The sequence below is a fragment of the Barbus barbus genome (assembly GCF_936440315.1).
Source record: "Barbus barbus genome assembly, chromosome: 20".
NCBI classification, from domain to species: Eukaryota; Metazoa; Chordata; class Actinopteri; order Cypriniformes; family Cyprinidae; genus Barbus; species Barbus barbus.
In genome coordinates, this window is record NC_136748.1 from 2,926,696 (window position 1) to 2,942,442 (window position 15,747).

Here is a 15,747-nt window from a genome sequence, read left to right on the forward strand (position 1 = left end):
ATGTGGTCTACAATCATTTCCATTTATGTTGTGAACAAAAATATAAATCATATGGAATATATATATATATATATATTTTTTTTTTGTCTTGTGGTTATTTCTTTAAATAAATCCTATTAAAAACTGTAAACGATCCTGATTGGAAAAGCAGCATGGATGTGAAATAAAAGCAGTTCCTCCCTCTCAAATGCGGTTTATTTATCTTTGAAACAGAGCTGGTGAAGGCAGAATTAACTGAATCTGTCGTATTCTGTATGAAGATTTATTTTTGGTAATTTGAAGCTTAGAGTAAGACATGTATGTAGGGAAGATATTAAAACTGCTATGCCGCTGCATGCTTCCCTGTGTAAATGTGATTTGCATGCTCATTTATGTCTATAATTATAAGTTTCTGTCTTTTTCATGTTTCAGAAAATGAAATTGGAGGAGGTGTAGTGACCTCTTATCAGTCGTCTAACATAGAGGGCCGTGGGGCAAACAGAGGTCTGAACCAAAGAGCAATTAAACCGGCAATTACATCAGGTACCACTTCACACTATCTGTCTTTCTTTCTGTCTACACAGAGACACCTACAGTACTTGATCTCATAGAATGCATAAACACAATCAAGTGTGTATTTTCTGCTATTAGCAGACTTGAACACGCCCCTCATCTGCCATTGTTTGGGCAAACAGTTACTCCCGCCCCACACTCAACCCATTGGTTGAGCCACTGCTGCTGTTTTGAGCTGATCTAGATACAAACAGATCAACATTTAGAAATGAATGTTTTGTGCTACAGCACCACTATGTTACATGTTTCAGGAAGCCAATTTACCAATAACTTATTTTACACATCAAGCTTTCCACGTTACAAGCTAGGTTTACGTTACATTTTTAACGTAATAATTTTAACCCCGTAACGGGGATGGTGATGGCGCAGTGGATAAGACACATGCCTTTGGTGTGAGAGACCCGGGTTTGAATCCACTGTGAGACACCAATGTGTCCCTGAGCAAGACACTTAACCCCTAGTTGCTCCAGAGGCGTGCGACCTCTGACATATATAGCAATTGTAAGTCGCTTTGGATAAAAGCGTCAGCTAAATGAATAAATGTAAATGTAATTGCGTGGGAAGCCATTTGTAACTTGAATATTTAAGGTTTCCAGTGTCATTCGATTCCATTTATTTTACTTGTATAAAAATAGTCTGTTCTGCTTCTTGATGTTGCAGACTGATATTATTATCATATTATTCAAATTTATTATCATAATAATAAATGCTCTGGTTTGTAACACAAATAGTTTTACTACCATTTGTTATTCCTCTAGTTATTTATCTATAGCCACTAATGAATGGGAAGTTTCACAGATTCACCGAAAATATTGATGCAAAATTGTGGACATGAGTATTTAACTTTAAAGGAATGATGAAAATATGCTAAAAATGTCTTCACCCTCAGGCCATCCAAGATTAGTTGATTAGTTTGTTTGTTCATCAGATCTGTAGAAATGTAGCATTGCATTGCTGTCTCAGCAATGGATGCTCTGCAGTGAATGGGTGCCGTCAGAATGAGAGTCCAAACAGCTGATAAACACATCACAATAATCCACATCACTCCAGTCCATCAGTTAATATCTTGTGAAGCCAAAAGATGCTTGTTTGTAAGAAAAAAATCAAAGGAATTCATAATCCATAATAACGCCTCCTCCAGTTAAAAAGTTGTCTCATCTGAATTAAGAGAGACATCTGCACTTATCAAGCATGTTTACAAGCCAAAACAGTCAAAAACAGCTCTAAACAAATATGTGGGTGGATTTTAATGTGAGAGGACAACAGGAGATGGACTATATATTACTGTGTTATTCTGAATTTTGGGCATGTATTTTGCCTAGAAGTGGTGTTAAAACACCTTAATGATGGATTTGTTTATTACAAACATGTTGCTTTTCAAGTTACAAGATGTTAACTGATGGACTGGAGTGGTGTGGATTATTGTGATGTTTTTATCAGCTGTTTGGACTCTCATTCTGTGACGGCACCCATTCACTGCAGAGCATCCATTGCTGAGACAGTAATGCAATGCTACATTTCTCCAAATCTGATGAAGAAACAAACTCATCTACATCTTGGATGGTCTGAGGGTAAAGACATAATCAGCAAATTCTTATTTTTGGGTGAACTATCCCTTTAAGTATTTTAACATTAAAAACACACTTTACTGTCATTAATATATGGGCTTACATTACAAAATAAAAGTTTTTATTAAAACGCTGATTATATTTGTGGCTCTCCACAGATGGAGGTGGATGTAGCAGATGAGAAGCGCCATTGCACACGCTCAAAAGGTATTCTCCTTTCCATCACTTACACATAACACACAGATGTAATGTGGCGATATGGTCAGACCGGCCTTTTGTTTGAATGATAATCTAATCTTCTTCTGCCCTTTCAACTGACCTCTCACGTCCTCTGTCTTCTGTCTCTCTCTGTGCTTCTTCACAGTTCCCCTGGAGCCAGCCATACATGAGTTGTTCAGGTCAGTGTTTTTACAGACTGATCACACACACACAGGCTGGCAGAGGGGTCTTTACCTGGATAATGGCTGCCAATAAGCAGTGTTGTGATCACGCTTTCCTGTTCTCCTATTTTCTTTCCATCTGTCATATCCGTTTGGGTGATGATAAAATAGTGTCACTTTGCTAAGCTGCAACTATTTCTCCGTACAATGACATACGGACAGTTTTTTTCAGAGCCAAGTAATACAACAATTTCCAATACATACTTTTTTTCCCAAACTTGAAGGTTGTTCTAGACTGATGTGACATTCTACAGCATTTTCTCAACATTTTGTGAGAACTTTACATCCCTGATTAACATACATTAACATTAATAAATATATTGGGTGTATATTGCCTACTATTATTTGTTTATAGATCTGGAAAGGCTGGAATTTGGCAGCATATTTTTGCATGAAATCATGCATGCATCTTTGTAGGATCAGAACTTCTCCACTCACTTGGCATCCTAGAAACAATATGGTTCAACCTCAGTATTTGGATCAGGACATGCTTGGAAACATGCTTTCAACATGTCTTGAGTGATTTAGTTTTTTAGCCAGTTCATTTGTTCCAGTTATCATAGTTCAAAGAGAGTAGAGCATTGGTGATAACAACATTAGGGTAATATGTTTGATTCCTAGGGAATGCATAGAAACTGATAGAATTGAATGCAGTGTGAGTTTCTTTAGATGAAAGAATGTACAATTAGTAAACATAATTAGACAAGTATGCATATATGGATCACATACACTATTTGTGACCCTGGAGCACAAAACCAGTCTTAAGTCGCACAGGTATATTTATAGCCAAAAATACATTATATGGGTCACAATTATCGATTTTTCTTTTATGCCAAAAATCATTAGGATATTAAGTAAAGATGAAGATATTCCATGAAGATATTTTGTAAATTTCCTACCGTAAATATATAAAAACTTCATTTCTGATTAGTAATATGCATTGCTAAGAACTTAATTTGGACAACTTTAAAGGCGATTTTTCTCACCCCATTTTTTTTGCACCCTCAGATTCCAGATTTTCAAATAGTTATATCTCGGGCCAAATATTGTCCTATCCTAACAAACCATATATCAATGGAAAGCTTTTTTTAAATTCAGGTTTCAGATGATTCTTCAGATGAAGATAAATCTCAATTAAAAAAAAAAACCCCTTAGGACTGGTTTTGTAGTTCAGGGTCACATTTATTTTATTTAAAATGCATTTCCATATTGGTCAAATTGAAAATAATGGTTACCGTTTTAAACCAGTTTTGTTCAGATTGTCTTAAAGCAAACAGCACTCCACATTTTCTTTAATATTATAGCTAATTTCAACGGTTCAAGCCATAAATATAATTTGAGAAAGAGAAAATTTGGCTGTAACAAAGATAAAGTATTTTATTTGGTCCAAAGCTGGTACAATGTATTATTATTATTATTATTAGCAGCAGCAGTAGTAGTGATAGTAATAGTATTTTCAGTGTAACATGGCCTGGAGTAACATCAATATTTTAGATTGTGTTCAATGAAATCTTTCAATTAATGCAAGCCCATAAAAACCTTAAATACTCTTAGGGTTCCATGTCAACTACCTATTTATGTTTGGCATACATTGTTTCTCCAGGTAAATATATTTTAGTGATGCAAAGTGCATTTCACAGGAACCTTCTAGGTATTTAGCAAGCATATTTCGGTACATCCAGTCCTTTTTACATATTTTTAGTCCAAATTGCTTTTCAGGCTCATAATTTACCAGTTGGAAGGATGATGACGTGCTTGTCCAACATTTCATGATGAGTGTTTCTATCTTAACGCCAAATACATACATGGCCAGCAAACAATCTCCATCTCCGAATGGACATCTGTTGATGGATTTATGTCTGACAGCTTTATATTTTTGGCCTAAAATATTAAACTAAAAACCTGCAGGGCAATAACTATTGTCAGAGTTTTCAGTGAATTATAAAAAAAAAAATCTAGTTTTTATTAGTTTGAGCTTCTAAAAAATGTCTGGAAAAGTCATAGAATCGAACCTTTTCATACAGTATTTTCAATGTCCGTTGTCTGAGTCACACCTGACTTCAGTATCTGACAGCTAGTTTGATTGTCACTGGACGTATGATGGACAGCTGGTTCTCTGCTGTATTGATTGGCATATCGGAGAAGAAAGCCTGGGAATGAAAGGTGGCAAAAAAAAAGATGGAGGTGAAGATTGCATTACTGTGCGCCTGCTCTCACTCTTTGATGTCACCTCCACCAGCAGCTTAAACTAGATAATTAAAGATAAATAAAACAACGGTTCAATCATTACTATCAGCCTCTCTCTCTCTCTCTCTCTCTCTCTGTTCCTCTATCTTTCTCTTTCACGCTTCAGATAATTTCTTCTTGAGCTGGTGGCTTCTCATTTGCATGCTTATCAAAGTGTTTTGACTATCCAACGGGAGCTGCAGTGCTAAGGTGGGATCATTAATATGTTAATTAGTCCTTTTGACACTTTGCTTAAGCATGTGTACAATGTGCTCCTCATCCGTGACTTCAGTCACACACTCCCTAAATCCATTCGCCTCTGTTTTAAGGCCAATATAAATACTTACAACAGGCAGAAATGCAACTAATCAAGTGGCCACTTGTGGGCTAATGGTCCAGTCTACAACAAATATTGTAATTAGTCATATGCATATGTTATATTTTGGATATGTCTTTTTTTGAGCTAAAAAGCTCATTTACTGTTCTACTCAAGAAAAAAAGTCACCTACATCTTCCAGCGTAAAGTTTTTATTAGAATGAGTCGCTTAACTTTTTCGAAACTGCTTAACTGTTGTATTGTTGTTGTTGCACTGAACTGCAGCTAATTAAGCTTTAACACTTATGGACAGTATTTATATGTGATTCATACAGAAATATATTTTAATATGTACAAATACTATTGTAGTTGCTGGTCAAATGTTGAACAGTTTACTGAAGTGTCTACATACAGTTTACAGTTCATGCAGATGAGGAACAGCTATAACAGTGTGAGGATGCAGGAACTGGAAATCTGGACAGTAATGTGTATCGGACATGCGTGGAGATTGAGATGCCGCAGAGCTGCAGCAGTGTTTACAGTATTCAACATGCAATACCTGAATTATCAGCTGCATCTGCAGTAAATAACCAGAATGCACTGCACACAATACTGTATCTCACAATGTAATGCACAGTCATGGTCAAAAATATCGGCACCCTTGGTAAATATGATCAAAGAAGGCTGTGAAAATTAATCTGCATTGTTAATCCTTTTGATCTTTTATAAAAAAAAAAATTGACACAAATCTAACCATTCATTGGATAATAAGAATTTAAAATTGGGGGAAATATCATTATGAAATAAATATTTTTTCTCAAATGCACGTTGGACACAATTATTGGCACCCCTAGAAATTCTTAAGAGTAAAATATCTCTGAAGTATACTCCCATTCATATTCACAATTTTGAGCACTCTAGAGTGATTATGAACATGAAATTATCCAGCCATGGCTTCCTGTTTCACATAAATATAAATAGGAGGGAAAACAAAGCCCAAATTCCCTTAATCATCCATCACAATGAGAAAAACCAAAGAATATATTTCTGATGTGCAGCAAAAGATAATTGAGCTTCACAAATTAGTGAAGTGGCTTTAAGAAAAGAGCTAGAGCAGTGAAAATTCCCATTTCCACCATCAGGGCAATAATTAAGAATTTCCAATCAACAGAAAATGTTACGAAACTGCCTGGAAGAGGACGTGTGTCTATATCGTCCTAATGCACGGTGAGAAGGAGAGTTCGAGTGGCTAAAGACTCTTCAAGGACCACAGCTGGAGAATTGCAGAAAATAGTTGAGTCTCGGGGTCAGAAAACCTTAAAAATAAATTGTCAAACAGCCCCTACATCACCACATGTTGTTTGAGAGGGTTTCAAGAAAAATTCTCCTAGCTCATCCAAAAACAAACTCCAGCATATTCAGTTATCAGGCACGACTGGCACTTCAAATGGGACTGGTTTCTATGGTCAGATGAAACTAAAAAATGAGCTTTTTAGCAGCAAACACTCAAGATGGGTTTGGTGAACACAGGGATAAAAAGTACCCCATGTGTACAATGAAATATACTGCTGTATTTTTGATATTGTGGGCCTATATTTCTGCTGGAGAAAAACATTTATTTCATAATGGTATTTCTTCCCATTTTAAATTCTTATTATCCAATGAAAGGTTAGATTTTTGTGAATTTTTAAAATAAAAGATCAAAAGGATTAACAATGCAGATTAATTTTCACAGCCTTCTTTGATCATACAAGGGTGCCGATATTTTTGGCCATGACTGTATGTGCTGGACTTTACCTTTCATTTGAGATGTGCAATGGTGAATAAATAATGCAACATAGTGAGGTCATATGAAGCACACTATACTCTCTGAGAAATTTATAGTTGCATTCTGTTTCATATGTATATAGTGTGCTGTATATTGCAGTGTGCCAGTATTTCATTCCTAACACAGATCATTACTATGATGCTCATGTAGAGCTTATCATCATTTTAAAGCTCATGGCTCGGGGTTTAAACTCAACTGGCATTGAGATAAGGCAGGAATTTATGAATTTTAATAAGTATTATGATTTTTTTTTTTCTATTTTATTTTTACAACACATGATTCTCCCATGCTGTTATAATTAGATTCAATTGAGTTTTGTTGTTTTGCTTAGAGGAAAGTCAGTATATTAATACTAAGTGCTGTATTAAATACAATGTCAAGGAACAGTTTCCTGAGTAAACTTTGATTATTTAGGAGTGTTCACACTTACACTGATTTGTAGTGAAAAAAAACCCAAAAAGTCATTGAATAGTAATTGACATGTAATGTCAGTGTGTCCAATGATGTGACAATATTGAGAAAAGCCAAAGACCTTAGATTTACCAAGACAGTGCACTCATATTATGAATGAGAGAAAGTGCAACATGCAATATGGCGGAATAAGTCCCGCCTTCTAAATAAAAGAACCAATCAGCAGTTGGTAAAATCATGGCATCACTGAAGCAGATTTTAGGGCCGGCGTTCCCATCACGGGAGGTGTGCTAAAGGATGCTAAAGACCACAGCCTCTAGCGTCAATCGCTAGTGAGCCTCTTGAGGCCAGGGAGTGAGGTAACTCGCACAGCTCTTATAGTTACACATGCATGACTTACAGGTCACAGATGCCTTAAATAGCTGCAAATATGGCTGGTGAGTAAACAGACTTTCCTTGAATGGGACTTTCCTTGAAGAAAAGCAGCAAAACATTGGAGCTCACGTGATCATTCTGCTGTGAGATCGAGTTTCAGTGCGATGGAGAAGTTCATGTTACTCTGAAAGATTTACCAGTTCTATGCTTTCTATCTGTCTACGTGCAGGAATGCATCACAAAACAATTCTGAGTTTGATTAATCTTTAATTTTGTTCATGATTTTCCGCTGCTGCGATTTAAATGCAAACAATATACCTTATAAAATGTGCTTTACGTTTATTCAAAAATTATTTCATACATTGAACAAAAGAGGCAAAAAGGCATGTATAATGTTACAAAAGATTTCTCTTTCTTTTTGTTACACGTTACATGTACTTACTATTATAATAACAATACATTTTGTATAATTACTTTATGCAAGTAACCCTAAGCCAAACCTTAATACTAAACCTAACCATATAATAAGTACATGTAGTTAATTAATATTACTCAGTACTTAAATATATAAAGTAATTACATTGTAACAAGAACACCTTAAAATAAAGTGTAACCAAAACTATTTATGTGGGTTACAACTTTTTACAGTGCAGTTCTTTTAATTGAAATAATATTTCAGGATTTTTTTTGTTTTTTTTTTCTTCTTTCTTCTATCTAATAAATGTAGCCTTGGTGAGCAGATGAGACTTCTTTAAAAACATTAATAAAAAATAATTAATTATATATTTTTTATATACTGGCAAAACATCCCATTTGGGATCAGACTGTCAAAATCTATGGTAATTTGTGCAGGTCTTGAAAGATCGCTCGTTAGGACAACCAACAGACAGTATGACGGGCAACCAGCAAGCAACAAAATGATCAGAATTTAGCACTGTGCATCTTTTACATTTGTGCCGTACTTCCATCTGTGGCAAACAGCTATAAATGGAGCCGTTAGAAGCACGTAACACAAATTTGACAAAGGCTCGCAGTGATCTAAACTCTCAGGTCTCCACTCAGACTCACAGTCCGCCTACTCAGATTCTAGATTACTAGTTTCTCTTCCCCCGCGCTCAGTTTACTCCTGGCTGAATGACTGACACGGCTTTGCTCTTGTAACAGGCAATCAGCGCAACCGTTTGAGGCGGCTGTGGAATTAGACAAGCGGCTCGTCTAGCAGACCTTTGGCATCATGAGAAGATGAATGAGGAACCGATCTAAACTGAAAGGTGGGGGAGCTGACAGGAACAGGTAGTGATCATGAGGGAGATTAGTTACACCCTCCTGCCTGCCCCAACCCCAAAACCCACCTCATGTACCTCATGAGATCAGATATGCAATTATACAGGCGGCACGTAACCATGGCGACACAAAAATCTCCAATAATTGTGTACAGAGTGATTGGCTTTCCTTCTTAACTAGATTCAAGTCTGCATGCAAGTATAGATCCTGAAGTAGCAGCATCACATTTATATAAAGCTTGTATTTGTAGCTGGATTTCATGAAATATTTCCAGGTAATATTTCACGACAAAATCAAGAAAATAAATTATATTTTGATTAAACATTTTATATTTACAGTATTTGTATACCTATTTTTATAATAAACTTTTGTGCATTGTGAAATTGCATTGCTACCATAAAGCAAAACTGTATGCAATTTTACTGTAATATAGTCAAATTGACTGTATTACACAATTAAAATATAGTGGTAATTACAAAACATTCAAATAATTACATGCACTAATGATTTAAAAACAATTTTGGGGAGAAAACATACTTAATTGTCATGAAAGTAATATCACGTAAAAGTAATATTTAAGACCATCATCATAATGGTCTTAAAATAGAGATAATTTTCATTTATGTTTCATGAGAAGAAGGACAGGGATTTGTATTAGGTTTGGGATTTGAACTGTTCAGTTAATATTTCACACCAAAATCCAAAATCGAGAGAAAGAAATTATGCTTTATTAAAAAGAATATAGTCTATTTCTATACTCAATTAAATTTTGTGTATTGCAACATCGCATTGTTACCATAAAGCAAAAATAATAAAAAATAAAAAATAAACAAATGTATTTTTTTTACTGCAATACAGTAAAAATATAGTATTACACTAATGAAAATACCCCCCCCCCCCAAAAAAAAAACAAAACAAACAAAACAAAACAAACATTGTAAGTAACATTGTAACATTGCATTGGTACCATAAAGCAAAACTATTTATTTTTACTGCAATTAAAAACATAAATATTACACTAATGAAAATATAGTGATAATTTATTTTAATAATAAAATCAAATATGCATTAAAGAGTAATTATCTAGTTTATTATTAGTAGTATTAGTATTTATTTGCTTAAATGTCATGAACATAATGTCACAATGCAGAAACAAAGAACACATAAACACACACACATTTTTTACATTATTTATTTATTTATTAACAATTTTTTATTGGAAACAGGACAGGAATTGGGATTGGGTTTAGGATTTGAATTGAGCAGCTGCAATGACTGGAATCACATTCCTGTCTGGGGTTTCTGATGAAGACGGGGCAAGAAGACACGCGCACCAGCTCACGAGACTGACACACATTATTCAGCGTTGATGCGACCTCTCGCTAATGCACTCACACGCGTTCAAATAACTATAGCAATGTGTGACATCAATGTTTTGAGTGACATTTAGTATCTGGGTTGCGCAAGATGCTCCATAAAAGAGTCATGAGCAAATCTGTGAAAGCTGAATAATTCTTGTAGCGAGAGGTAAAAACAAAGCACCGCTGTTATTATTTGTTAATAAGATACCGCAGCTAATGAGGGTGCTGCTGTTTACAGACTTTTCTTTTTTAGGCATTCTGTCAGAGAGCCAGAGTCGACTTTACAGAATTATTTTGCTTTATATAAGCACTGTTCCAAATCCTAGAGAGATGTCTACCTAGACAGCATTTTAAGACATCATGGGCAGTAGGATGTGAGGTATTTCTACTTGGTATATCTGACTATCAATTGCAATTCAGTCATTTCCTGGCGCCTGGAAGATGATTTGAAACACTTACTTTTTTATGTTTTCAGACACTTTATTGCATGTTAATTTCTATTTACTATAGGTTTGCTGAAGGCTAAAGTTTAGGGTTTGGTTTAGCATTGCTTGTAATTACACATACTGTAAATAAGGACAGATTAAACTGTTACCAGAATGTATTACAGTTTAAATGTGTATTAAATGCAGTTTAACTTTAGAGTGCCCTTTTGACTTAAGTAGGACTTAAATATATCTTTACACATGTTTTAGTATAATAGTCAACATATCAAATTAAGTGTACTTTTTAAAGTACAACAAGACATACACCCAGATTCTGGCATCCAAGTTGGACCTACGACATCAAGTGGCTTTGTATTGCAGTTTTCCATGTCTATACAGTGTAGAATAACTTAAATAGATCGCAAAATTTGTCAAAATCACATTTTGTAACAGAGCTGAAGTGTTTTCTAACCAAACCAGAACCAATATCATCTTTACATTTACATCTTCTATGTAGCCGTGACACTTTGAATAACGGAGTTTCACCACATATTATAAATATCCCACTATACTGTCATTTATGGCTCATATGCTGTTATATAAACTCATACGTAAACTAGCCAATGATGGATTGATACTCTACGCAACTGCCTGAACACAAAGTAATTATGGGAACAGTAAATAGATTATCGATATTACTTATATAGTGTGTGCTAGCAAAGCTCTGGTGAAGGGGATAAGCAGAGCAAAACCAGATTAGGGCTGAATAATGTGCGCTGCTGAATAACTGCATAAATACTCTGTTGCAGTATTGATGTAAGGCAGATATGGGTGTGAGAAATCAGGTTCCTTATGCATAAACGCAGCTTTCTGTGCAGATTGTATTGGTCAAGGTATTGACTGTTGTTGGAAAGGTCACTCGCGCTGAATATAACACTAGTCACAATGGATATTTAGACATGATGTAGTGCTAATACTTGGTATTTTGGACGTATACCATGGTAGTACCCTACTATGCAAAGAATTTTGGAGGACAATGCAAAAAGCTTATTTTTTAGCATGTACATACTATGTTCTTACTATAGTAATTACTGTAATACGGTAATAACTAGATAATAATTCTGAACCCTGAAGTCTGTAGTTACGTTATGTTACTCAGGGTTTTACATTACATTTACATTACATTTAGTCATTTAGCAGACGCTTTTATCCAAAGCGACTTACAAATGAGGACAACAGAAGGAATCAAAACCAACAACAGAGCAACAACATGCAAGCGTTATGACAAGTCTCGGTTAGACTAACGCAGTACACATAGAAAGTAAAAAAAAACCAACAAAAAAAAAACGAGTAGATAGAATATAGAAAGAAAAACCCTAGTGTTTTTTTTTTTTTTAAAGAAACAAGTAGATAGAATAGAAAAAAGTAAGCTAGTGTTAGTTTTTCAAGAAAAGCTAGATGTTAGAAAATAAATATGCAATTGATAGAGGGTCAAGTGTGTGTGTGTTAGTCCTCTGTTGTGTGTGTCATGTGTCCATATTTGGTTTGTTTCCTGTCCTTGTCCAGCTGTGTTTGTCTCATTAGCTATAATTATCCTGTGTATTTATAGTCCTGTCCATTCAGTTTGATTTTGTCAACTCATTACCCAAAACAGTAAGCGGCGCCCACTCACCTCGTTTTTTGAAAAGTCCTTTTTTTTTGTTCCTGTTTTGTCCCCCGCGGCAAGGAAGTCGCCGCTCGTCATCCCGCCATAGCCCACGGCAAGTCGGCGTGGGAGTTCAGCGGAATCGCTGTGAGTGCTGCGAGGCCGCTGGCAGCGAGCCCTCAAGCCCGCCGATAGCGGGAGATATCCGCCGCTGTCCGCGGTTCTCCCAAGCCCACCGCTCACTCAAGTCTGCCGTGTGCGGGGAAAGCCAACCTGCCGTCCGCGGCTACCTCAAGTCATGTCCGCCGCTGTCCGTGGCTCACTCAAGTCTGCCGTCCGCCGGGAAAGCCAACCCGCCGTTCGTGGGAGATCGACGCCGCCGTCCGCACAATCTTGTCACGGAAGTGGAAGTGGTTGCTGAGGGACCCTGTGAGGGCCCCTGACTCATTGACATGCCCAGAAGAAGCCTCAGCTTGCAAGAACAGCCCAGGAGGGCTTCCTGTTCCTGTGGGCTTTCCTGTCCAGTCCTGTTCCTGTTTGTCTAGCCCTGGAGGGCTGTCTTGTCCAGTCTTGTCCTGTTTGTTTAGCCCCGGAGGGCTCCTGATACCCCCTAGCTGCCCCATGGAAATTTTGGTGGGGTGTAGAAGGGTTCCGACTGGAGTGGCGGGCTGAGGGACGCGGCCACGGCCACGAAGACCACCCGCCATGGCCTCCTGAGCTCCCAGCTCCGCCATGGCCTCCGTTCTATCTGTTCCGCTCCGGAGGTCCCCGTCCTGTGTTCCTGTCCGTGTGTGTCCTGAGAGGCCTCCAGAGCGCACCCCCCCCCCCCCCCCCCCGGTGGAACTGTTAAGATGTAGGACGCGCCTTCTGGGAGGGGGGAGTTATGTCATTCCTCTGTCGTGCGTGTCATGTGTTCCCGCCTCTTGTGTCCATATTTGGTTTGTTTCTTGTCCTCGTCTAGTGTGATTATTAGTTAATTCTTGTCCAGCTGTGTTTGTCTCATTAGCTATAATTATCCTGTGTATTTATAGTCCTGTCCATTCAGTTTGATTTTGTCTGGTCTACTCGTTACTCCCCGGTGTTCCTGTCTGTGTCAGCCTTGCCTTGTCTTGCTCTGCCTTGTTTGGTATTATTAAAGACTGTTATTTGAGTTTACCTCCTCGTCTGCGTATTCCTGTATCCTCCTCGTGTGTGCACCGTGACAGTGTTTGTGTTTTTTTTTTTTTTTTATAAAAAGAAGACAGATAGATAAAATAAAATTAGAATAAAGAGTGCTAGAGTTAGAGCTTGTATTACTATTGAAATATTAATAAAAACTAAAACCATGCACTTAAAATAAAATAACTGTAATAGAAACGGAACATATTATTTCAGCTAGTTGTCAAGGGAGAAAAAAAAAAATCATTTTCATTCAGCTTGATATTCTAAAATAACTAGAACTAAAACTTTAAATACAAACTAAAGATAAAATAAAATTAGAATAAAGAGTGCTAGAGTTAGAGGGTCAAATAAAGATGGAAGATATGTGTTTTTAGCCAATTCTTGAAGATGGCTAAGGACTCTGCAGCTCAGATTGAGTTGGGCAGGTCATTCCACCAGGAGGGAACAGTTAATGTAAAAGTCAGTGAAAGTGATTTTGTGCCTCTTTGGGATGAACAATAAGGCGACGGTCACTTGCAGAACGCAAGCTTCCAGAGGCACATAAGTCTGAAGTACTGAATTTAGGTAAAGGGGTGCAGAGCCAGAGGTGGTTTTGTAGGCAAACATTAATGTCTTGAATTTAATACGAGCAGCTATTGGTAGCCAGTGCAAATTGATAAACAGAGGTGTGATGTGCGTTCTTTTCGGCTCATTAAAGATTAATCTTGTAGCGGCATTTTGGATTAATTGTAGAGGTTTGATGGACTTGGCTGGAAGACCTGCCAAGAGAGCATTGCAATAGTAAAGTCTGGACAGAACAAGAGCCTGAACAAGGACTTGTGTGGCATGTTCCGAAAAAAAGGGCCTGATCTTCCAAATGTTGTAATAAAGCATATGTGCAGGACCGGGCAGTTTTAGCAATGTGGTCTGACAAATTCAGCTTATCATCAATTATAACTCTAAGGTTTCTGGCTGTTTTTGAAGGAGTTATGAAACTACAAGCAGTTCTGTCTTTGCTAGGTTGAGTTGAAGGTGAGGGTCCTTCATCCAGCAAGAAATGTCTGTTAGACATGCTGATATGCGAGCAGCTATCGTCGGATCATCAGGATGGAATAAGAGGTAGAGTTGAGTGTCATCAGCATAGCAATGATATGAAAAGCCATGTTTATGAATGACAGAACCTGGTGATAGGTATGCAAAAATACATGATAAACAAATCGTTAAAATTGAAAATAAAGATTATTGAAGTAGGATACAACAAGGCAAAAGGCGCCCGGGGTAAAAGGTGCCTTTGATATTATTTTAATCTAAACCACTAGATGGCAAAAAAATGTGGCATAGCACTTTCCAAAACATCTGCTTTTCAAGATGCACTTGTATATTTGTCTGAACTTTGACGCGATCACGGACAGCAGCGCAAAGTTGATTCTGTGCTTACTTGATCTATTGTTTGATGTTTTTTAAAATGTTGTATATTTAAGTAGCAAATGAGAATCACTAAAATTAATGCATATATTTTGAGACAAAGGTCTTTATGATTTTCAGTTAATAACAAAAGAATATGTAAAAGTATGGTATTTGGGGTAAAAAGCGCCCCTGCTGTTGGGGCTAAGGATGCACAGTAATTAACATGACATGACATGGTTAGATTCAGATGGTAAATATCATATATTATGTTGGGTGTCCATATTAGAGATAATCACCATGTTTAGAATGAAACCATCATATTTAAAGACATGATATTAATCATATCATATAATAAAATATAATTTGTTGTTACTACTGTAAATATACACTCACCTAAAGGATTATTAGGAACACCATACTAATACTGTGTTTGACCCCCTTTCGCCTTCAGAACTGCCTTAATTCTACGTGGCATTGATTCAACAAGGTGCTGAAAGCATTCTTTAGAAATGTTGGCCCATATTGATAGGATAGCATCTTGCAGTTGATGGAGATTTGTGGGATGCACATCCAGGGCACGAAGCTCCCGTTCCACCACATCCCAAAGATGCTCTATTGGGCTGAGATCTGGTGACTGTGGGGGCCATTTTAGTACAGTGAACTCATTGTCATGTTCAAGAAACCAATTTGAAATGATTCGAGCTTTGTGACATGGTGCATATCCTGCTGGAAGTAGCCATCAGAGGATGGGTACATGGTGGTCATAAAG

At 37.0% G+C, this 15,747-nt stretch overlaps 1 protein-coding gene across 1 annotated transcript in view; it reads left to right on the top strand.

Annotated features, from left to right (window-relative positions):
- The first annotated feature begins 410 nt into the window (after positions 1-410).
- LOC306886489 (myelin transcription factor 1-like protein) overlaps positions 411-15,747 on the top strand; it is a 116,961-nt gene continuing 101,624 nt past the window's right edge. The window contains exons 1-3 of the mRNA XM_079443627.1: positions 411-522; positions 2,279-2,327; positions 2,485-2,518. Coding sequence (XP_079299753.1) covers positions 2,279-2,327; positions 2,485-2,518 — 83 coding nt within the window. The 5' untranslated portion in view covers positions 411-522. The remainder of the gene's footprint in view (positions 523-2,278; positions 2,328-2,484; positions 2,519-15,747) is intronic.